This window comes from Falco biarmicus, chromosome 8 (genome assembly GCF_023638135.1).
Source record: "Falco biarmicus isolate bFalBia1 chromosome 8, bFalBia1.pri, whole genome shotgun sequence".
NCBI classification, from domain to species: Eukaryota; Metazoa; Chordata; class Aves; order Falconiformes; family Falconidae; genus Falco; species Falco biarmicus.
In genome coordinates, this window is record NC_079295.1 from 11778497 (window position 1) to 11803327 (window position 24831).

At 42.9% G+C, this 24831-nt stretch overlaps 1 protein-coding gene across 1 annotated transcript in view; it reads right to left on the reverse strand.

The window, feature by feature from the left end:
• CPS1 (carbamoyl-phosphate synthase 1) overlaps positions 1-24831 on the reverse strand; it is a 100003-nt gene that overhangs the window by 20107 nt on the left and 55065 nt on the right. Inside the window, exons 22-30 of the mRNA XM_056350543.1 lie at positions 22046-22187; positions 20115-20180; positions 19482-19545; positions 15820-16001; positions 7524-7718; positions 6911-6978; positions 4646-4721; positions 1242-1319; positions 88-195 (exon numbers count right to left, since the gene is read on the reverse strand). Coding sequence (XP_056206518.1) covers positions 88-195; positions 1242-1319; positions 4646-4721; positions 6911-6978; positions 7524-7718; positions 15820-16001; positions 19482-19545; positions 20115-20180; positions 22046-22187 — 979 coding nt within the window. The remainder of the gene's footprint in view (positions 1-87; positions 196-1241; positions 1320-4645; positions 4722-6910; positions 6979-7523; positions 7719-15819; positions 16002-19481; positions 19546-20114; positions 20181-22045; positions 22188-24831) is intronic.

Below are 24831 nucleotides of genomic sequence, written 5' to 3' on the forward strand. Positions count from 1 at the left end.
TGGTGACTGAGTTCTTCTAAGCAGAGGGGGAAAGCAGATTCAAACTCTTCCTTTCTTTTCTCTTTTCTTTGCTAGTGCAACACCTACCTTCTCCAAGGCTCCCTGGCTAATAGTCTGTGTGGGTAACATGAGGGTGGCATCTCCAGAGTGAACGCCTGCATCTTCCACATGCTCTGAAATAGCATGTGAAATAACCTGCACACAGTAACACCAGAGCAGTTAGTCACCTCACCCTCTCTCATGAACTGTTCCCCCATTTCCAGCCCAGCACAGTCTCCTGAGCAGAGCTGTATCCAAACAAGGATACAGATGGGGGATGGGGGGTGGGGGGTGGGGGAAGTGAATTTCCCAAGGTTTTGGGGAGAATAGGACTGAGGCAGACACAAGGCATACAAACAAGAGGATCATGTTAGTGTCTTTCATACCATGGTTAAGCAAACTGCACACATGATAAAGCCTACCACAGTCTGGTCATCCTAAGGCTTTCTTCCTCTAACACACGTTCTGACAGAAGGTCAGAAGGTAAAAGCTAATTAGGCTTTAAACCAGCTCTTTAAGTTCTGTTTGCCATGAACACAAAAAAGTTGTCATTCCCCAACAGAAACAAGTACGAACTAACACAATTTTTATGCTTTCCCACACACACACAATCTTTTGTGGTGTTTTACTCATAAGGAAAAACAAGCAGAGGAAATTCAGGCCTAAGGTATCAAGTTGAATGAATTGCATCAGGGTGCACTACCTCAGTACCAAAAAAAATTGATCTTGTCTGCTGGTTAAAAATGAAGACTGAAACCAGAATATGTCTGTTAAATGAAAAGTTTGTGATTTTTTTTTTGTGGGAAGTCTTTGATTAGTAATGAATTGCAAGGTGAAGGTGTAACAACTTTGGTAATACCATAACACATGCTGATACAATTCTAATGAAAGTAATTTGTGAAGCCAGTAATCTGTAAATCCAGCAAAAATTATATTCTAAAGGATTCATTAACATGGTTAAGCAATGCTTAAAAAAATAAATATTTAGATGTATACAATAAGGCACGCTGAGCTTTTCAAGCATGATGTTTTTGAACCCAACATGAATTCATGTTTTCTTCTTTACTGTTCTCTGCACAAATCCATGGCTGTATAGCAAGTCGTTCAAACCACACATTTTTGCAAATCTCCAATCCTGAAAAACAAGTTTAATACAAAAAAAAAAAAAAAAAAAAAAAAAAAAAAAAAGGCAAAGTTCTTACGCTTCCTGCCTTGGCTACAGCATCCATTTCCACCTCACGGGCACCTTCAATAAATTTAGTGAGTACCACAGGATGATCCTGTCATCAAGATAAGATAAAAGAAGAAAGTTTTTATTTGAGAGTATTTGGGGACCATCCAAGTGCTCTGCTATTCATCACTGAAAAACCTTTGGAAGCAGAATCTCACAAGACCAATCTATTAATATTCTTATTTGCACAGATAAGTGACCTTTACAAAGACATAATGGGGTGAAACTTGGCATGATTTCCCCGAAGTCTCTGATACGTAAATTTGAGCCCTCCATGTCACCATGACAGGGAAATCTGTGGCAAAGCCACAAAGAGCTTTTAAGTGAGATCGCAGCAAAAAGATGACAGTGGGACATGTGCATGGATCCAGTGACCTCTGATCCTGTCTCCCAAAAACAGTCCGTACCTCCAAGATCTTCAATTCCTCCTCCCTCTGAGCCTCCCAGCCATCTCACTGGACATACTGCTTCACAAAGTAATTGATTCTTGGCATACTTAATGACTTTGTATAGTGGCCGTTTGCTGTTTTAGAGTCATATATTTTAGGCAACTGATCATTCCTTTCTCATTTCTCTGCTTGGTTTCCTAAGTGTCCCAAGAAGAGGTTGCCACCAATTATAGCTGGCCAGGAATGACCTGTCCTTGACTCTCAATTAGTTCCCTGGTATACATTGTTTTCCTTTCTCCTCTCCTGCCTATCTCTGGGATGCCAGCACACACTTCCTTCTCCTTTAGTGCTTTCTCCTTCCAGCTGCCTGCTCCAACAGACAGTTAAAAATCTAATCCACATTCTTTCTGGCCAGCTTTATGTCTCAACATTTTACTTGTCCCATCCACTATTAACTGCCTGTTATTTATTAGAGAATAAAATGGAATAAATGACAGTCAGTGCATGCTCACAAGGCTCCTCTTGAAAAAATATAAAGCAACTCCGAAAGTTACAAGACACAATTCCTTACATTTATCAGTGCAAGGGTAAATTCACAGGCAAGGACAATGCCACAGCCTACACTGTTTCATAAATTTAGTGGCTTGTGTCCTATAACTTTGTCTTGCTGCAGTTTTTCACCAGAAGATTTTATACGTGCACAGAACCTTGTTTACTCTGATCTGTCTCAACTCGCACGAGAAGTTTTGAACATTGTTGACAACATAAATGCCATAATGACACAACATCGTAACAGCAAACTAGTTGAACAACAGAACAACACTGGTCAGGCACTTTATCTGGAGCCATTCTTTTGGATGAAGCAGAACTAGGTAAGGCTTTGTAACCAGAAAACTAAAGCTTGTGTCCCACAAAGATGCTCACATTCATTGTATGCTCTGAACTAATACTGCTAGCTTCTGAGGAACCACTCACAGGCTACAAAGCCTTGGCAAGACTGAAAAAAAACCCTCCCTAACTTAAAAGCAGAATACAGTACTTTTGTTCAGGTTTGATTTTTGCTAGCTTAGCTTCATCTATGCTATAGGTTTTGTCAATATAAAATACCGGATGGAAGAAAGAAGTCTTCCTTCCTTCAGTAGTCTGACCACACTAGCAAAAAATTAGCATGTAAATTAGTCTAAGTCTCTGCAGGATCAGGGCCAGAGCACCCTGATCTGGTGCACTAAGAGAGGAAAAGACTCATGGTACACAACTGGTCACATTTGCAGCAAAAGTAAGTGCCTTGTTTGTGTACAGAATTGGACATCATAAGGATCCTACGGAATAACCACTTTTTCCCCTAGGAATACATCATGTGTTGCCAAGACTCTACGACTTCAACTCCCAGCAGGACCTCCTGTACCAGAAACAAGACCTCTCAGCAACAAAGAGCAACACTGCCCAATTCGAGTCAATCAAGCTGTGACAAGTTAAGCTGACCAAGGAGCACTTTCCTGGGCTTCAGCCTCCTGTAGGGTACCCACTGCCATCACAAAGTCATCCAAAGTCATCCACCAGCATGAGAAAGTAACCTGTCCCACTGAATGTGGCTTAAAGATGCTGCCTGGTCTGCTTCTCTGAGTGTGTGGGGAAACACTAAGCAGAGTACTTAAAATAAAATACAGAGAGAAGCTAAGTGTTTTGGGAGGCCTAGCACTGCTGAGTCTGGTTTCTACCACAGGTTGCCTCTGTAGTCTTTTGAGAATTAGTTACGTAATTCTTTCTGATGGAACTAACAGTGGTACTCTCCTGCTTTCAAAAATGCCTTTGAAGTTGTTCAAAGATGATAATAAGTGGTCTGATTGCTTCCACACTAACCTATCCTTCACAATATTATTACTTTGTAAGACATCTCCCTTCCATTCCACCTTTTCTTCCTAAAATGCTAAACTTCCATCATTTGCCTCATATACCTGAAAACCACATGGTTTTGGTCTCGTTCAAGCTTTAACCACCTAAGAAATCCAAGTAAGCAGTAACGTGTCTGGCTTCCATAGCCAGTTGTGTTTTCAGAGAGCTCCTCTTTGACTTACTTATTTTTACCTCCAAGATCCCTGTGACTGTAGTGTTTATGGTGCTATAGTACTGTTCTGAATAGCGACCATTCAAAAAAAAAAAATAAACCAAATCCACCAAAAAAACAGGGGAAAAAAACCTCAGAAGAAAACAGACCAGAAGGTGAGTCCAAATTCAGAGACTGTTGAAAGGTTAGACTGTGAATTCTTTATGTTCTTTATTCAGCCTCGATCATTTAATTTTTTCTTCCTTCCATATTTTCATCTCTTCAGACATCCCTTGTACAATAACAGTGACGGTAACAATAGAAGAAATTCAGGCGCTGAGTTGTTTTCTGTGTTCTGAAACATTCATATACTTGGGAAATTGCCCTACATTTCAACATACTAGACCAAATCCCTTTCTCTTTGCTAGAAAAAAAGACACTTAAAAACACCACCAAACTTAACTTTTGAAAAAAATTTAGAACAGAAATCAGAGCTTTAATCTTCTGCATTACATACTCTGCAGATCAATAATCTCACTGGATTAACAGTAAGCAGGCAGCAGTCCTGCTTTTGTGACAGAGGAAAATAGAACTCGATACATGGTTTGGAGAGTTACATGTCATAGAAAAACCATGCAATTTTTCCTGCATTTAAATGAGTAAATTAATTAAATAAATACATAAATGTAATTGCTAAGAGAGAAGATACCATGACAAAATTTTGAGTTCAAAGAAGCTGGGCAAAACAGGTCAGAAATGAGTGAAAGATGCTATCAGTTCTATGTTGGTCCAAACTCTAATTTCACTGGGTCCTCCCCAAACAAGGAAGGGAGAGAGTGAGCAAAACACAATGCAGAAACAAAGAGATGGAAAACACAGTAGCAGTGAAACAAATACAGCAAAAACAAGAAGAAAAAGCAGTAGCAGCACGAAGACTGGTACCTGAGAGACTCTGGTGGCTTCTGCTAAGAACTTCTTCATTTCCTCTTCACTGAAGACTACATTCATTGCAGCCCCACTGTGAGAATGGCAAAGAAAAGAAGACAGGTCAGCTTCCCTCTTGACTTCAAGGGAGACAGCACTGTTAGACACCACACCACAGACTAGCCAAGCAAGCTCCTGACTCCAGCCACTTGTTCGACTCTTGACTGAAAGAAAGGCAGATGGTACCTAATGCTTCCATTACACTTCCCAGGGAAGACGGGTGACCTCCAGAACCGTAACAAAGAATCAAATAAAGACCTGCGGTTATGTAGCGTTAGCACTGCTGCCAAATCCCCTTTCTGACCCAAGTCTTTAAAGCTCCCCCTAAGCCGGAGGAGATGGCTCGTCAGCCAGATGGCCCCACTGAGGACCCAGACCTTCACCATAAGGGCAGGTTAGCTGCCAGCCTAGGACAGAACAGATGCTTTGCTCACTTTAGCCCAATTGCTCATCAGTGACAGATGAAGCCAGGAATGCACAGGCCACTGGTGATGGTTGTGACAATGTAAATGCAGATGAAAATGAGCTGCTCCCTGGTCACTTCACTACGTTCCTCCCCTAAAGTCTTAGCCTATAAGGGAGAGGCACAGCAGATACAGATACTCTATCTGAAAACTACTTTGAAACTGAGCTGTCAGTAATACCAGAGAGAGGGATCTGGGAGAACGGAGGTTGAGAGTGATTCAGGTCCCTTTTAAGGACAAGCATCTTTTAAAAAGGATGGTACATTGATCACTTCTACTACTGATGCTCAGTGTGCCCTTTGCTTCAATGGGCAAGCTCACAGAGGCAGTGGGAAAAAGTGGAGAAAGGATCTATCCCACAAAATCAGTCACTTTAGCCTCAGATAAATAGACACAAGTACCTAGGTAATTATACTTATCCAACTACCTCTTCAGCTGATGTAAATCAATAGAGTTCAATTAAATCCATGGACCTATGTCAGTAGCACCACTGAGGATGTGAGCTGGTGCATCCAGTATGTAATTGGTGGGGAAACGCATTTAGTTTTCTAAGGCAACTGGCCGTATTTGTTCAAAGGACAAAGAAGTCTAGCTGCGGACTTGCTGCTGTTCTGCAAATAGAGGCCAGAGAGCATGCTGTGCTAGGGCTTTTTGCTTTCTGTTTCCTCAAGTTTTACATCCTCCAGTTTCATCTTTCTCCCTGAAGTCCCCCTAATCTGCACAAATACCCTTTAGCAAATACTTACACGGAAAGGGCCTATACTAAATTTAATATGGATGGAAACAACAGGCTAAAAGAAGTGTTCCCTAAAAATCTGGGGAATTACATCAGGAGCAGTTTCTAGCTTATCCTCCTGATCCAAGTGCTGTTTTTTAACTTTGCTTCTCAACCCCACTGCAAGCTTCAGAAACTGGATAGAAAAGTCATTCAGCAGTCTCTTCTAAAGGATATTTCCTTGAGGGCTGAACATACTTTTCTTCTTTTCAAATAAAATGTTTTGGGTTTTTTTCTCCCCTGAAAAGATATATTGTGCCTCATCATTTTGATATGTGTCTCTCTCTCATACGAAAAGCATCCTGTCTCTGATTTATTTTCACCAGCAAGCTGTCTCTCTCTGCCTAGTCATCCGGCTATGAAGAAACTCCTCGCAGAGTGATCATTCAGAACGTGTGAGTTTGCTGTGTGTACTCACTGGTGTAACTTCTTCAAAAATTCTAGCTGTTGGAAACGTGTGGCCCTGTACAATGTCTATTTGAAGAGAAGCAGCTGCCACAGTGCAGGAACATAAACCATGCCTGTAAGCAGAGAAGCTTAGCAAATAAGAAGCTGAATTCAAAAGATGCACTGTCATTTTCTGAAAACAGATGCCAACCCCAATAAATGGCTTCAGCATGTTTCCTTCTGTTTTTCCTGGTGGCAAACAATTTTCTGGCTTAATTGCACAGGTAGTAGTCTCACAAACCTTAAAGAATATCCCAGATGGTTTGTAGTTTTGGCCTTGAGATATGAAAAAGGTAATGCAGCTAAACAGAATTCTTATGATTATGTTCCACCTTGATCTGTGCCTGATGGACATAAGGGATCCATTGGCTTCCTTTATTGGTTTGAGCAGTTGTCCCACCTGTTAAGATGGGCAGCTTTATGCCACATGCACCTAGCACAGCGTTTTCCACACGTCCCATGAAATTACTCTCCCTTGTCTCCAAGAGGTTTTTGCAGTTCATACCCACGACTCGAGCTCTGATGGCTGAGCCTTACCTCAGAACATAGGAAGGCCTCAGCAAACATGGGTAACTCACAGAGCCTGCAAATTCAACTGCATCTCTCTAAAGAAAGGGAGGAAAAACATGCTGTGAACAGGGAAATATTTTAAAGTCATACCAAAATTTCAGCTTTAACAGCATTTGCACTTCACTAGCCATTAGGACTATGGAGAGAAGTTGGGGACTACAGCCTGGGCTGAATGCAATACATGACTCCTTGGTTCCAGAGTTGCCATCTTCAGACCTTCCCTGTCCATAGAGCTTCACCAGGAAAGAAAGAGCAGTGGCAACACGTCACCTGCTAGAATAGTTTCCAAGGCCAGAAGGATAAACTAGGGTAGCCTGACAGTGATGCTAACTTCTGCTGGGCATATACCCCATGTTATGTAAAGGTGATTTAAAGCTACTTCCCTTCCATTTTCGATCCCACTCCTAGTGATCCTATAGCATCACTTTACAGGGATCAGAGTGTTCCTCAACATCAGCAGTAAAAAGCTGTCAAATCTTTTTGGAACCTTGAAATGTGTCACTAAGTTGGTCCCTCTGAGCAGATGCTCCCAATAACCAGTATCTACTTCATCATTTCCCAGATGCATATCCCAGCTTACCAGTGTACTGACTGCCTTCCAGGGAGCCTGAGCCACATGCAACTTATCCAGAACAGCTGAGAATATGGAGCGATCTTCTGCCTGGTTAATCTGCAGAGCATTTGTGCCAAGGATATTTACTCCACTCTGGTGCAGTGGCACTGCCAAGTTGTTGGGAATCTGCCCACCGACAGAAATAATGCAACCACTGCATCCCTGTTGGCAGACAGAAAGGAGCACAGTCATGTCCAGTTAGCTTAACGTTAAGGGCTGTTAAAACTAGGAATCCAGTATTTAGATTATATAATTTTTCAGGTTGCTACGAGCAAAGATAGATCATAATTGTGCTGATCTAGAGGCATCCAGGCTGCGCACTGTGATTATGTGTAGCCTCCCAAGCAATGATATCCTTATTGATGCCACTCAAAACCCACCAGTAACCTGAGGCTAAATTCCCCAGGAAACCAAAGAAATTTGCAGCATTCACATGCCTTTTGACATCAAGCCAAGATTTCATAAATTCTGCTAGAACCACAGACTGTTGCTTTGTTTGCATGTCATGTTTAGGTGCTTCTGCTTTCCCAGTGAGGATAAGCACTGAGCTGACACAGGCTCCCTTGCTTTGCAGAGGAAGGGCACTGTGCTATGAAAATGCGATGCCTCGCAGTGAAATTCAAAACTCTACTCGGCATGGTCAGGTCTCCCTCCCCTGTTCTCCTACACGTGTGAACACAGGACCACCACTTCAACTGAGCCCACTCCTGTCCTCTGCTGCAGCCTTTGGTAGCATGAACAAACAAGATGTTTCAATCCCCCTTTTCCCCAGTAAGGGAAAAGAAGACCCCTTTCTCAGTCTAGCTCTTCTGAGAAAACACCCTTTCCCATGCTCATGGTCAGAGACTTCCAGAGTAGCAGACATTCATGCAAATTCTTTTTTACTAGAGTTGCAAGGCAGTAACCTCCAGCAGAAAGGCAATGGGAAACAACTGGATTTTTTTTTCCTGCCAGCACTGTTATTTGCTAAGCAAATAACCTTTCCTAGCCTCAGAAGCCTATCTTCGAGGAGTGCCCACTGCTGACCCCTTGTTGGCCTCTACAAAGCAAAGCAGAGTCTTTGTTCAACAGAGCCAAATCTATCAGACAGCCTGTGATAGTCAATTACTCTGGATACACTTAGCCCTTTATTTTAATTCATCCTCATTATTCCTGACTAGCTCCTCATTTCTGGTAGTGCACAAAATAGTAACAAGTATTTCAGCCAAACTGTTATACATGCTCATTTCTTCACAGGCTATTTGCAAGCACTTCAATTCCAGACATGGATGAGGCAGGACAGGTGGCACAGCATCCCCCAGCCACAATGGCAAATTTCATGTCTTTCACTGGGCAACAACAACATTTTAAGTGAGGAAATAATAAATGGCAAATAACAAGAGACAGGTGAGCTTGCTTGCAAATACACATCCTTCTTCAGGTGCAAATATGGGCATTTTTTTTACATAAGAATGCCTAATGCTTTCAAGTACAATGTAGTCTGGTTTGAAAATTTTCAATAGTAAAAAAAGGCCTTAGAGGATCCACAACAATTATGAGGATATGAGTTACTTTTAGATTATGTAATAATTGAGGGTAATTAAATTAAGGGTACTTTACTTCCAAATTAAAGCTCGTGAAACTTTGCCCAAAGGAGAATCAGGCCCACAGTACAGCTGCAGTGAAGAGCTCTTTTGAAACAAATATGGTTTACACACTTTTACCCATCCCTAACAAACGAGAAACATAAATAAAGAGATCCACAGTTTGGATCTAACTTTTAGACTATCAATGTTCTTTTAATTAACAAGTGTGTTTTTCCTGAAGAAAGTTAGCCCCACTGGCCTTCTGGAAGAGGGACTTCTTAATGAGGGATTTAAAGGGATTTAGAGTGGACAATTTGCAAGCTGAGGGCAGGATGGGCTAGAAGTGACCGAGAAAAAACAGATGATAAATGCTACTGCAAACCCTGCTCAACAATAATATGGTTAATTTCCTACCATAATAAAAATCCACTAAAACGTATGACATTTAAGCAGCATTTATTATCCCAAGGTCTTCAAGATTATTATTTGCTGAACATGCTAATATACAGTTCAGGAGATAATTTTTTTTCCCTTTTCACCAGGCTCTTTAGGAAGAATAGGCAGGGAAGACACGGAGGGGGTGTCACTGTCTATGTCAGTGACCAGCTGGAGTGCAGGGAGCTCTGCCTGGGGAAGAAGGAGGAGCCGACCAAGAGCTTATGGGTCAGGATTAAAGGGAAGACAGGGACAGATGACATTACAGTGGGGGTCTGCTGCAGGCTGCCAAATCAGGAAGACCAAGTGGATGAGGCCCTTTATAGACAGGCAGAAGCAACCTTACATTCAGAAGCCCTGGTCCTCATGGGGGACTTCAACCATCCTGATATCTGTTGGAAGGAAAACACAGCAGGGCACAAGCAATCCAGGAGGTTCCTGGAATGTGTTGAAAATAACTTCCTTCTCCAAGTGATAGGGGAAGCCGATGAGGAGAGGGGCTATGCTGGGCATTGTTTGCGCCAACAAGGAGGAGCTGGTGGTGAATGTGAAGCTCAAGGGCAGCCATGGCTGCAGTGACCATGAAAGTGTGGAGTTCAAGACCCTTAGATCAGTGAGGAGCATGCAGTAGCAAGAACACTACCCTGGACTTCAGGAGAGCTGACTTTGGCATCTTCAAGGATCTGCTTGATAGGGTACCATAGAATAAAACCCCAGAGGGAAGAGGCACCCAAGAAAGCTGGTTAATATTCAAGGATCGCCTCCTCCAAGCTCAGAAGCAATGTGTCCCAACACAGAGGAAGCAATGCATCCCAACAAAGAGGAAGTTGAGCAAAAACGCCAGGAGGCTCCTTGGATGAACAAGGGGCTCCTGGACAAACCCAAACACAAAAAGGAAGCCTACAGAGGGCAGAAGCAAGGACAGGCAGCCCAGGAGGAATACAGAAATTGCCTGAGCAGCCAGGAACTACGTTAGGAAAACAAAAGCCCTGATAGAGTTAAAGCTGGCCAAGGATGCGAAGGGCAACAAGAAAACCTACAGGTATCTCAGTGCTAAAAGGCAAGCTAGAAAAAAACATGGGCACTTTCCAGAAGGAAACGGGAGACCTGACTACCTGGAACATGGAAGAGGCTGAGGTACTCAATGGCTTTTTTGCCTCAGTCTTCACCAAGTGCTCCAGCCGTACAGCCCAAGTCGCAGGAGGCAAAGGCAGGGACTGGGAGAATGAAGAACCACCTGCTGTAGGAGAAGATCAGGTCTGAGACCATCTAAGGAACCCGAAGGTGCATAAGTCAATGGGACCTGATGAGATGCATCCACAGGTCCTGAGAGAACTGGTGGATGAAGTGGCTAAGGCACCGTCCATCATATTTGAGAAGCTGTGGTAATCCAGTGAAGCTCCTGCTGACTAGAAAAGGCAAAATTTAACCCCCATTTTTAAAAAGGGAATAAGGAAGATGCAGACAACTACAGGCTGGCCAGTCTCACCTCTGTGCCTGGGAAGATCATCAAGCAGATCCTCCTGGAAGCTATGCTAAGGCACATGAAAATAAAGGGTATGATTGGTGACAGCCAGCCTGGTTTCACTAAGGGCAAATTGTGCCTGACTGATTTGGTGGCCCTCTACAATGAGGTTACAGTGTTGATGGATGAGGAAAGAACAACTGATGTCATCTATCTGGACTCGTGCAAAGCATCTGACATTGTCCCACATGACAACCTTGTTTCTAAACTGGAGAGACATGGATTTGATGGACAGACTACTCGGTGGGTAAGGAACTGCCTGGATGTTTGCAGTCAAAGAGTTGCATTCAATGGCTCAGTGTCCAGGTGGAGACCAGTTATGAGTGCCATTCCTCAGGGATCATTACTGGGACCAGTGCTGTTAAATATCTTTGTCAGTGACATGGACACTAGAATTGGGTGCACCCTCAGCAAGTTTGCTGGTGACACCAAGCTGTGTGGTGCAGTTGACATGCTGGAGGGAAGGGATGTCATCCAGAGGGACCTTGACAGGCTTGAAAGGTGGGCCCATGTGAACCTCATGAAGTTCAACAAGGCCAAGCGCAAGGTCCTGCACATGGGTCAGGGCAATCCCAAGCACAAATACAAGTTGGGCAGAGAATGGATTTTGAGCAGCCATGAGGAGAAAGATTTGGGGGTGCTGGTGCATGAGAAGCTCAACATGGCCAAGCAATGTGTGCTTGTAGCCCAGAAAGCCAACAAAATCCTGGGTTGCATCAAAAGAACCGTGGCCAGCCGGCCAAGGGAGGTGATTCTCCCCCTCTACTCCACCCTCATCAGACCCCACCTGGAGCACTGTGTTCAGCCCTGGGGCCCCCAACAGAAGAAGGACATGGACCTGTTGGAGCGGGTCCAGAGGAGGGCCAGGAAGATGCTCAGAGGGCTGGAGGACCGCTCCTATGAAGACAGGCTGAGACAGTTGGGGTTGTTCAGCGTGGAGAAGAGAAGGCTCCAGGGACACCTTGTCACAGCCTTCTGGTACCCAAAGGGGGCCTACAAGAAAGCTGGAGAGGGACTCTATACAAGGGCATGTAGTGACAGGACAAGAGGTAATGGTTTTAGACTGAAAGAGGTTAGACTTAGATATAAGGAATAAATTCTTTACTGTGAGGGTGGCAAGACACTGGAATGGGTTGCCAAGTCCCTGGAAATGTTCAAGGCCAGGCTGGATAGAGCTTTGAGCAACCTGGTCTAGTGGAAGGCATACCTGCCCATGGTAGATGATTTTTAAGGTCCCTTCATGGCAGGGGGATTGGAACTAGATGTTTGTAAGGTGCCTTCTAACCCAAACCATCCTATGATTCTATGATAAATTGAGACTCAGCTGCTGCACACTTCTTCCTTTAAAATCCTGCTCTTAATTCCCAAAGCATACTCTTGCCCAAAGAGCAGCCCACTGACCTGCTAGTGAATAGGACTGCTCCACTGAGAAATGCGGGCAGACAGAAACGGACTCCACTGCCTATCACTTTGTCATCACCCATATTTTAATTCTAAAGAAAATTAATAACATCCTTCCATTACATATCTTTAAAAGATATGCTACAAAAAATCTAGTGAAAAAGCATAGAGAGAATTATTCCTCCCTTTATAACAAAAATCATTCCTTTTATTACTATCTTGCTTTTATGTCATTAGTAATAGAGTTGGGTTTTCTTTTTACCCGAGTTTGAAAACAAATTAGACCATTAAAATTGTACCTAAGAGCCTCCTTTAGTTTTATGAATTGGTTCAGAATGATCCTAGAAACGGAAGAAGAATCAGAAGAGGCCCTCAAGCAGATAGATATTAAAATAAAAAGGGAACATCTTCTCTGGAAACAAAAAGGCAATAAATCTGAGGGAAGGAATTTTACTTTTTTAAAAATTATTGTCCTCATAGACTACCAGCTAACTTTACATATTCACAGTAAATTAAACTTCCCTCCAAAGCACAGCACTGATGTGCAGACCTCAGTCTCCGGTGAGTCAGAGCAGCTGTGAATGTCGGCTGGAGGGGAAGAAGTAAAAGGGGACACGTGGGAGAGCTTCTTTTTCTGAGGAGGGACAGCTGAGTATGACCCTGGGATAGGACTGTGCAAAGCTGTGAGCAGCTCTTGGTAGGCAAGTTCCAGCCCCCCCAGTCTTGTTGGTAATCTTGCTCCTCCATGCAGCCTAATTTTTCTAATCAGAAAAACTGGGACAATCAGTGCACCTACTGATTTAAGCTTAATAGTTACCCAAGGTTTTCTACTAATCCTAACAACATTTAGGGAGTTGATGTATCATCTCTAATGAGGGCAAAGGGTTGTGTCCATTGTTTGCTGATAGTTTTCCCTGTGGTTTGCCAACCATTTAGGACTTCCGAGTATTTGCCACTGTTCATTGTACATTGGAACACTAGAGGAGGTTAATGAGCTAAAGAGTTTAAAAGATCAATCTGAAATCATGGCATTATTCATGGTTTGTATGTGAAGTTGGGAGAGAGAGTTATCTGCAAGCTTGGTGAGAGATCTCAGAATCAGATCCTGAATTTTTAACTTGATTGTTTCCTTAGGGACCAACTTCCAACTGCATTTGCCTGAGGAAGTATTCTGTTAACGGGTTATTAGCATTTGGCTCACTCTTTTTTTAAAAAAAAAAAAAAGAAAGAAGGAAATATAGCAAATACTATGTTTCAGACTACACTCTGCTGGAGATCTGGAGGTTGTCCCCAGGTCTGCCTACATCTTTTTGCATGACTCTGTAGTCTTTTTACCCCTCGGCGACTCAGTTTCCCTACTTGTAAATGGGGCATAATGATACCATTCCCTTTTGTCACCACTTAAGAAAAGTGTTGTAAAACATCTGAGTATTTATAACTCATCTTGGGATTCATTAGACTGCACAACCTTAGCTTTGGATGCTTAGGCTCAGGCCCTGATGTCTCTAACAGCTCCAGAGCAAACACCAAATTGGTTGTTTTCATATCCAAGTCGGAGTAGCAGAATTTTCTGCAGACTCCCAACTCTCTTCTCGCCCTTTTTATTCCCACCACCTCAGCTCCTGCTGTCCCCTCCCTACCCTCTCTCCTCTAACAATCATTTTTTTGTTTACTTCACAGGCAGGACAGGCTAAAAACATGCCCGGAAGCATAAGCATAGCCCACCTGATGAGCATAGCTGGCTGAGCTAGAGAACTGCCAACAGCGGCCCTCCCCTTCACCTCTGGGTACCACAGGGTGCTGCTATTAGACCTTAAGATCTGCAATGCCTCCCATCAAACTCACCGACCCCTGCTGTGACAAGCCCGATAATGCAAGTTTCAGTATGTATGCATTATTCCTTTCACATGTTTTTCTTACCCAACTTGCTAATTACTAGCACTACGTGTTTTAATGAGTAGTTGCTCCCTCATCACCTATCTCTACCTTCTCTTTGATCCTGCAGTAATTAGATGCTGTGTTTCATTAGTGTTATTTATCTGACAAACTGTCACACCAGTTTCCTTCACAACCCAAGTTCAGAAGTTCAGTTTTGCTTAAGTAAACAAGAGTTCAATGCTTATAGAGCTTAGTCTTATGGATAATTATAAAGCAGTCAAAGACTAGCCTTTAAGACTCCAGAGAGCCACCAGTCTTTTGGTCCATCCTAAATCTATGCTTTCCAGTAACAGTCCCTGTTTTTATGAAAATTTGAAGAGGTAAACCAACATGAACGAATAGGAAAGTATCAACATGCAATCTAAAAATGCTCCTAGACAGTATTTTACAAATGGTTTAAGAACAGAGCCTAGAGACTAGGACTTGAGTTCTGATGTGCTTTGGTTTGGCTCCAAATTTGGGAATGATCAAAGTGTGGCCAGGTTATAAAGCCATTTTAGAAACTGGCACCCAATCACAAAGGAGATGAGATGAAATTGTCATGTACTGGGAAAAAGAGCCTAGAGGAATCATATGTTTAACATGGCCCGGGTTCTGCAAAGTCGCTTCAGCAAGTTACACATCCAGCTTGCACTGAATTTCAAGGGAGATGAAGTTCCGGTAAGCACCTTCGAAAGCTTCAGCCACAAATCCAAGATGAGTGTGTCACCACTTAGAAAGCAACATTTTCCATTGTGGGACCGATTGATTAGATTATGTATCACCCATCACCAAATCTGACTGGGACCCATCTCCATCTCTTAGTATCAGCACTTCTGACCACTTGAAACCTCCTAACAAACAACTGCAATGTCTGGATCGGGAGCTGGAACACGTTTTGGTCTGATGGCCATTCCAATGCCCCTTCCCGATCTTCCTGACTGCGTGCTGGACCACATTCTTCACGTTGCCACTGTCTTGCCACTGCATGGCCAACAAGGCCATGACTGCAACCTGTTCTTGAGCACACGTTACCGTTATGCACATAAGTTGTTTTACTGCTTCAGAGGGAATGCTTGTGCTTAAAGCCAAGGATATGCTTATGCTAAAGCTCAGCACCGCAAGGGCAGAACAATTTGTGCGATAAATGACTGTGCAGCAAACTAAATCGGCTTGTAAATATTGCACAATATGGCATCTTGCAAAATAATTTAATATTTATTTGGCATTCATTATTGAGCAGTCTGCTAGGAACATCAACGATGTGTAAAATGCAACATCGGGATCCAAACCAAACAGCTTTTGCTAGCAAGCTCTCCCCCCTCACCCCCAGCTGCTCCGCCAAAGCAAGCTAGTGACATGAATTTTGAAAAGTTTCATTTGCTTCATGGCTTTTTATTGTGCTTCTGCTTTTCTTTACCTCATACTGGTAGATGTCCAGGATCCTTTCCAATGACAGCTCCTCAAAGTACAATCTGTCACACTCATCAAAATCTGTGCTCACCGTCTCTGGGTTGCAATTCACTACGACGCTCTTGTTGCCAAGCTGACGCAGCGTGCGGATACTGGAGACAGCACACCAATCAAACTCCACACTGCTGCCTGCCAGGAGACAGAAAAGTGGGCAAGGAAAGGAGGGATGCAGAGAAGAAAACATAAACAGACGTTCCAGCACTCAAGCTTAAAAAAGGAAAAACAAAAAACCCACCAGCATTGCCTCCTGTCAGCTCAGAGCAAGAAATCTAATTGTCCTCCCACGGAAACTAATCATCCACAAACGTAAGCCTCCAAGCACAACAGGTAAGTTGGCTCAGCTGCTCAGGAGTGACAGGCCTCCGTAACACGTCTGTCATCCTGCACTCATAAACGCTCGTGTCTGCTCTTGCTGCCCATCCAGTTACTACTGCCTGCCAACCAACATGCTTTGAGATAAACTTAAGAGACAGAAGCTTACAGGTGACCAAATTGAGTGCCCATTATTATAAGACAGCATTGTTTACTCCAGGAAACATGAAGCATTTGTACAGATGGGTTTAAAATACAGAAGACTGAAGTGGTATTTTACTTTCCGGAAGAGCAGAGTATGGCTAACCTAACAACAGAAAAATTACAGCTCTGTGGGTTTGACTTTCCTGTGCATTGACTCCAGATAAGGCAAATAGGTAGAACAACACTTTTAGAGCCACGCTGTGATGCTTTTACCTCAGTTTAAAGGCCACAGTGACTATGGCAGCACTGTGATGCAAGCACATCCTAACGTCCTGAACCCTGAGTAAGCACTGGGGCCACCTCTAAAGGAAAGAGGCACGGAGGAAGTCACTTGGTGCCTCAGTGAGCACCAGGACTTGATGCTCAGTGTTGGGCAACCTACAAGATTTGGGACTTGGGTAACACTGCAGGCTTCGGGTGATGCTGGAGTCCAGACCCGCGCTAACAGCTACTGTCCTATAATTTTTTATGCTCAAACATCTAAGTGGGGTACCATAAACAGAGAATTATGCAGATTAAAAACCATCATTAAATGGTCATGCTTACAGTCTACAAGAAAACCTTGGCCTCATCATGACGCATTCACAGTCATTACATGATAATTAACCACTGATATCATTATTTTTGTATATAATTGTGTGACAAGATACATTGGAAATTCAGGCTATGCTTAATTGCTGCCTCCACCACCTAGTCACAAACAGATGGCTGTCACAGGTTACTCACTGACAGGCACACAATTTATTTCTCTACTTCTGTCAAACAGGAACCTCAAAACATGCCTAGGCCTCAGCTAAAACCCCACAGAAAAGAGAGGGAAATCAAATCTTAAACTGGATGTTTCCCAGAAGAATCACCAGATGTCCGTTCACTTTTTGTATTCCACTTCTGTTATTCAGATATTCTTACACAATACAAAACCTCAGCCTCGGGACACAGTGGTCACCTGGAGTCCCCATCTGGCTGCTTTAGATACAACCTGACCACTTGTAAGTATATTCAAGCCACTTCCAGTAACAGCCATGTCCAAACAGTGGGAAAAGGCAAGACAGCAAATGATTAGTAATACTAGTAATGGCTTTTGTAAGATAACCAGACACTGCTCCTCAGAAGATAATTAATACCTTAATACAGTCATGTTTTTGAACTCACTTTCAGGTTTCAATCACGTTAAATCTATGTGCACACCTTAAAATTCACAGAGCATTCCGTTGGTCCACACAGTTGGTGGGATAGCTTATTTATACTGCTTTCAGGGCCGACTTTCACACAAACAAAGCCCCCTGCCAGGATAGGAGATACGCTCCTAGCAGCAAGCGAAGAACAACCGCCACCTTGAATATCTGAGCAATACCCCCACAGAGCACAGGTCACACACTACACCTCAGGCCCTCAGCGAGCCTTTACGTGTGCATGCAAGGTGCGTCAAAGCAAGCTCTGAAGTTCAAGAGTGTGCAGCTGCCAAATAGAACTGTGATGTGAATCGGTACATACTAGTTCACAATAACAAGAAAACTTCAAAACGAGACTCTTCTCTTTGGATAATTTTCTTTTTAAATACAGAATATAGCCTGACTTTTGAAATGACCTCACACTTCCCCCAAATAATTTAATTTCTTCTCAAAAGTGTCAACATATTCAAGATTTTCCTGTAATATATTTCAAAATATTTTCAAATAAAATTCAAAGGTGGGGTCTTTTTTTAATCTAAACCTCAGTTTTCACAAAGGAAATGAGAATCTTGTTTTTTAAAAAAGTAGCGTCACATGTTTAAATTCTATCCAAATCTAAATCTTTTAGCCCTTTCTGACCTGTTCATGTTTTGTAAATGTAAATCCACAGGGAACATCAAGTTGATCCTACTGTATTATGATTACAATTCTAAAAGCACAGAGGAAAAGAACACTCGTTACTTGCCTTCCAAGGATAACAAAAGAAAAAATTATCAACCAGTCTATTGCACCTAGAAAAAAAATCTTTTAGAGTTGCAAGTAACGGTTTCTTTTAGCAGCTTCTATTTAGTTGCAACCTCTTCCAGAGGTTGTCTTGATCTAATCAAAGCTACAGAACAGGTAAGACTAATATCAAACCTATACGGCTAATCTAAGCAATCAGGAGTTTTGGATGAACAGTGTAAAATGTATTCACATACATTCAATCAAATTATTAAACAACACTGCCATCCTTTTTATGTTCATTTTTGTAACCACATTACAAAGCATGTTGACTGGCAGAAGCATTCGCAAAAAATAAGCATAATCATGGAGTGTTCCTCCTGATTTCACTCATCCTAATATTCATACTGGAAACTGAGTTCAAAAAGACAAACAGCAACAGGAGTGTAGCACGTGACCTATCCATCCAAGCACAACAAATGGATGCAGTTTTAAACCTCAGCTTTCAAAACCCGTCACCACTACTTGTGAGATGCAGAGCAAAAATATTTCTGAATAACAAGCAATTTTTTTCCTTGGGAATAATTGCAAGCTATTTGGAAGGATCCATGAAAAGAAAAAGTGAAAGTCATCATATACAGGATTTAGCAGTCTGTCTACCCATTCTTCATAGACATGAGGAAACTCTTACACTGCATAATCATCTGAGTCAGCTGAAAAAACAGCATACAGAGAATTGCTTATACAAAAGCAGCTGAAGATACCAAAATATTTTCATAGTCACCTATACCTACTGCAATAAAACGTATAAAGTACATTGTATATAACAACACAGTCATAAGCTGGCAGTAAACATATAAGATAGGTGTGGGAGCAACAAACTTCTATACAAGGTATCAGGTTCTCAAGACCTTAAAATATGCAAAAAGTAAGATTTTTAAAAATTCCCTAAAACTTTGTGGAAATCACAACTAAGTGAAAAGTGAAAAGTAATAAAGTTCTCCTGTTTTTTCCAGGGCGTGAAATGAAGTCTCCAAGGAAGTGTAAAAGGCAAATCTTGTGTTAGGAATTGATGTCCTGTGCACTGTGCTCTGGAGGGTTTTGTCACCATATGAGAAGGTGAACAAATGAACCACAAGAATATCCAAAGAAGGCTCAAGGGTGCAAGGAGAACAGGGGAGTTGTAAGAAAGATTTACCGATGTGATACGGTCCACAGCCCAACACCATCACTCCACAGTCATCAAATTTTACATCATGTTCCTGAGAAGGGAGGGAGAAAAGTCATTAGGATCTGCACTCCACAGCACCTAACTCCATGCTTTTCAGAATAAACAGTTTCTGGTGCTCAGCCCATATCCAACAGCCTCATCCTTCAGGGCTCAAGTCTGATTTCGTTTATTGCAGTGTAAATCAAGTGCAACTCTACTAGAATTAGCAGTGCTGCACCCAAACCAAAGGAGACACAGCATCTCTGATTTGGCTATTCAAGCAGCCTAAGGAGCTGCTAAGTTTCACGTGAAAATAAATGCTAGGATGAGATGAGTAAGGCATGAGTTCTGCATTCCCAGCACTTGACCTGTGCACAGAGGGTGCAAGTACAGGTGACATAGGACAGGATCATAACAGCACAGGGGCATTAGCACTAAGTGCATTGGATCAGTATTTCAGCAAGAAAAAGTTCCAGGCCTGCTGTAAGGGGATTACATGTAACACTATCCAAAATAATTGCTAGAGACTGAGACGTCTGCAAGATCTCCAGAAATAATGCAGCACAGGGGAAAGAGATCAAATCAGACAGCAATGAGACTGTTGTTTCCAAATGTGCCTACCTGCCCGTTGTACGTGATGTATAGGTAATTAGTTACTGCTGGGTATTCTGCTGCCAGCGTGTCAATCTGTACAGGGAAGAAGAGGAGGCATTGTGACTTGGCCAGTGCTAGATCTTTATTAGATGCAGGTGTTTGGGGGGTTTTCTTTTCCCTCTTTCCTTTTCTACCTATATTTCTGTCCTATTATTTCCCATCATGTCTTTCCTCAAAAGGAGGTGATGTGAACTGGCAACACAGCACGTGCCTGGCCTTCCCCCCAGGCCTTACAGTTCACTCAGTGGGACAGTGTACCATCCCTTTCTAAGTTACAGTTTTAGCCTACACCTCTTTGGTCAAACACCTTTACAGCCCAGGAACTTTCCCCATTCATCCCTTCTTGCAGAGGCCCTCATTCTTCAATTAGTTTGGCAGAATTAGTTACACAGATCTCCATTCCGCCAGGTCTCCTGTCTTCTTTAGCTGCGCTCTCTGGGATCTTCACACTATACTCTTGACCCCATCTTCCTCCCACACTGAATACAAACATGCACAGAATACCGCTTTGAGGTCATGCCAAGTAGCAGCCAATAGTGTAAGTACTACATATTTATGTTACAATATAACTCATGCTTTGATAATTAAATGGTATACAAAGCAAGAGTGATTTTCAACCACCCCCTATATGTAGTTTTCAACAATTTCTTATGTAACTAGTCACCAGAGAGCCAAGAAGAATAATTTGCCTACTAGGCCGTTCACAAACTATTTGTGTCAACTACTTATTGCATGTCATACATGGTAACTAGTCCTTCTAGGTCACCAGCAATTGCTGAAGTTCCCTGAATGAACAGCTGAAACATTTCCTACACATTCTGTGTATTCTACTGACCAGGGAACAATATTAAAGCAGTTCTGACATGAAGTTTTACATGCTATGCCATTTAAAAATCTGTCCTTTCTTCAAGTATTTTCGGGAATCCCCACTGGATGTCCAAATCCTTGTGAATAACGAAGAATGTCACCTTACGTCATTAGCACTATGTAAGCGTCTGCTGCTCATTACTGTTGCTAATACTGTGACTTACACTTCATGGCTCAAGAAGAAACATATGCTTTGAAGCCACAAATGCAGGCGTAAGTAGAATGACCTTATTAAGGGTACCTTGGCACACAAATCAATCTGGCACTGCAGTGCCATATGCAGCTGAAAGAACACAGTGCAAGACCAGGCACATTTCTGTGGGCCAGGTGAGGACATAGAAGGAAAACAGCAGCTGGGGAACAGACGGAGATTTGGCACCTGGAATTGGGCCTGAGGATACAGATGGGCTCTTTCAGAAACATTCAGTAGCTTGGGTTGGTTGTTTCCCCCTCCCCCCCCCCCCCCCCCCTTTAAGGGCAAAAAAACCAGCTGGTGGCAGTTTAATACCAACATACCTTAAATGCAGCAGCAGAACACCTAGCAAAGCACTAGTGACACTGCCATGAATACTAGATGAGCTCATTATGCTCCTGCTATCACAATGAATAGCAAATGAACCCATAACAATAGCATACTTCAAATAAAGTATTAGCCCGTAAAAAGTTACTACCAAGAGAAAAGACATATTACACTTTTCATAGACACACCACAGTGGGCCAGCATTCTCTGCCTTTTCCTGAAGCCAGATAGCTGTGTTTCTCCCTCAGCCACACAGAATAGGAACAAGAATATTCTGAGTCTTGCTTTGGGGATATTCATGTCATTACATGGAAGCCTGCAGTGCAGAAGTAACAGCTACATGGGTGAAATTTGTTCTCCTCTAATGTCAGTGTCAGAACTCCCATGGAGTTATGTTAACAGAGCCAGACGTTCCACTTTGTTTACCTCAGCTGTTTCCAAAGACATGGAAGTCTCCTGCTCCTTGCACTCTCGGAAGCCCCCACCATGAGCAACGAGGTTTCTCACATACCTGTTTCACCCAGGGTACGATATTCTTCCTCAGTCTCAGCTGACGGCACTGGACTTCAGTCAGCTTCAGGCACTTCCCAATCTGTTTGTCGGAGAACCCAATCTGTTTGGCTCTCCTCAGTGTCTCTTCTGGAACTGTTTCACTAGGATTAAATACAAAAAACACATCTGCATGAAGCTTTAAGGAATACTCAGAAGGCACACCAGTGCTTGTGTCTTCCATACTGCACATGAAGGCAAGAAAAGGAAGAAGACTAAGCTAAGACATAGCTAAGCTATGCAGTCCTCACACACAAAAGATCTTTATTGTACTGGATGCCCCACACAAACACCTATAAGTCAAGTCTAAAGGCAGACTGCTTGATGCTAAGATGTGAAACACTTTCTTTCCTTACATTTTTGAGATAGGACTGAGTGACTCATGATAAGGTCCATCAATTCCCAGGCAGCATTCTCCACCACGCTAGTATAAGGTCACTGTAGCCACAACAACTGTATGGTTGTTTACCACTACAGCCTCCACAGAGGACCTGAAGTGACTCCTTTCTTGGGTTCAGTATTCCGACACCTCCATGTCCAAGCTTTAACTCAGTCTCTCCCTTACATACTTCCTCCCAGTCTAAATTTCAAAATGTATTCCTCACCAGACTGGGCTGGATCAATAATTATGTATGTACTCACATCTCCTGCCTCTCATTGCAGCTGCCCCACTCCACACAAAGGCATGAAATTCCTGAAGCTCTGGGACAAGACATTCAGAGGCATAACTGTCCCCTGACCCTGCTGAACTGGGGAAAAACTTGCCTCAAAACACCACAATTTGTCCCAGACAAGCCCTTCTTTCTGTTGACAAGGATACTCTGTCTACCTTCAAAAATGGCCAGTCTTTTGAAAAAGCATCTGACCTCAGAGGTACATAGCAGACATGACCTTTAGATGCTCATAGGCAAGGTAGTTTTTTTCTTTCTGACAGTCTCAATTATAAAGTATACTTTTTTCCCTATAATTTGTGCTACTTGTTGCATTATGAAAATGAGGGGGCGGGGATAGACAGGGTAAAGCAAAGGCACCGTTTTTGATTTCATATTTGCAGTTAGGGTCTGTCAATGCTTCCCTGTGTTCTTGTTCTCCTGGTTTTGCTTTTCAGTACTCCTAGTTTTTGCTGTTTATTTCAAATGCATTTCTTTACCCAGCCATCTCTGAAGATCAGCAGTTTTCTTGCCCATTTTGCTTTTGATTTTTTAAATCTTCTCCATTCCTCCTTTATTCCCTCTACTTTCTTCTGTCCCACATTATCTTTGTTCCAGTTTCTTTTGACTCCACCTATAGCCCTTATAGTTTCTGCCTGTCTCTGTTTCTAAGCTACCTTTCCTAAGCTTAGCTTTTGCAAAAACATATAAAGGCCTATGTATTTTTATCAGCACTTCTGCTTTTCATCTTCATTGCCAAGAGCATCCTTGCCTGCCCAATAAATCAATATTTTATGAGCAAGCAAGCTCTGAATCAGGAAAAAGGAAATGATTAACAAACAAGCAATTTTCCTAAATCAGAGCTTTTGAATGATGTCCTTTGCTTGATGGTATTTTTAAATAAATAGCATTATGTTATTTGAGTGTGAGGAGAGGGGTAAGGCCACTTTATTGGAATGTGTCAGGAAGCTGAAGCATGAAAGAGAGTCATTGGGTTGGATTTTCCGCCCTGGCTTAGGCACAAAGCAGCTCTGCTGCCCTCTGTGAAGTCAGGCTAGCGTAAAACAGGTGAGAGTCACACAAGTGCCAAACCAGCTGTTCTGAGAGCAGAAGTGGGGACCAGAAACTTTTGGGTTCAGATCCCTGGGTAGATGGGTTTTCCTCTATGTATTCCTCAATGCCCCGTCTCCTTCCTCTGCAATATGAGAACAGAGTGCTCCACCTGCCTACAATAGCATAGCAGCCAGCTAGCGAGGATTTGCAGAAGGGAAACACTGCAACTGCTGTCCGGTGCTCTGTGTCCCAGCCCGGCTCCCACAGCCAGCCTGCTCTGCCCTCAGGGACTCCAGGCAGGAGTCCACCCTTCATCTCCACAAACCTCCACCACATCACCCTTCTTACTCCAGCAGATCCTGCTCTTTGCTAGGGTCAGAAGGAGACAGTTCTGCCTAATCCAGCAGGTTGAGCCTCCCCGGTTTTGGATTTAGTTCTGGGTGCAGCAAGACTTCCCTATTTTGCAGCACTGCAGTATGTTAAACCCTGCGGTTCCCAAGCACCAACGCCTCCACCACAAAACTCCTCTGCTTCTCCTCAACCCTTTCTGCTTGCTGATAGCAACTCAGAAGCAGGACCTCTTGCATAAACCATGAATGCCAGAACTGAAGGCATGGATGGGTGTTTTACCGGAGGAAACAAAGCAAAATCTGCCAATTCCCTGGCAAAACAGATGCTAGCCATGCCAGCTATTAAGAAGAACACAGCCACATTAGATTTCTCTCCTAGATTTCAGCATTTCTTAAGTACAAGTGAGCAGACCTGATGACCCCAAGAAAATGAGCCTGTTTCAGCGCAGTTTACTCCCTTGCTCTCCCTCCCTTCTGCCTCAGAAACACACACAGCTAGCTGTCATTTGATTACTGACAGGGAAAGAAAATTGCCTTCATTTGCAGCTTGTTTCAGTAGAGTTTTTTGTATCTTATTATAACAGTATCATTCATTGTCATTTCCAACACCACGCCCCCCCCCAGCAGGGTGGGTAGAATAGAAGCAGTGATTATTTGGAGACATGATTCATTTGCCTTGGGCTAGCAGCTTAAAT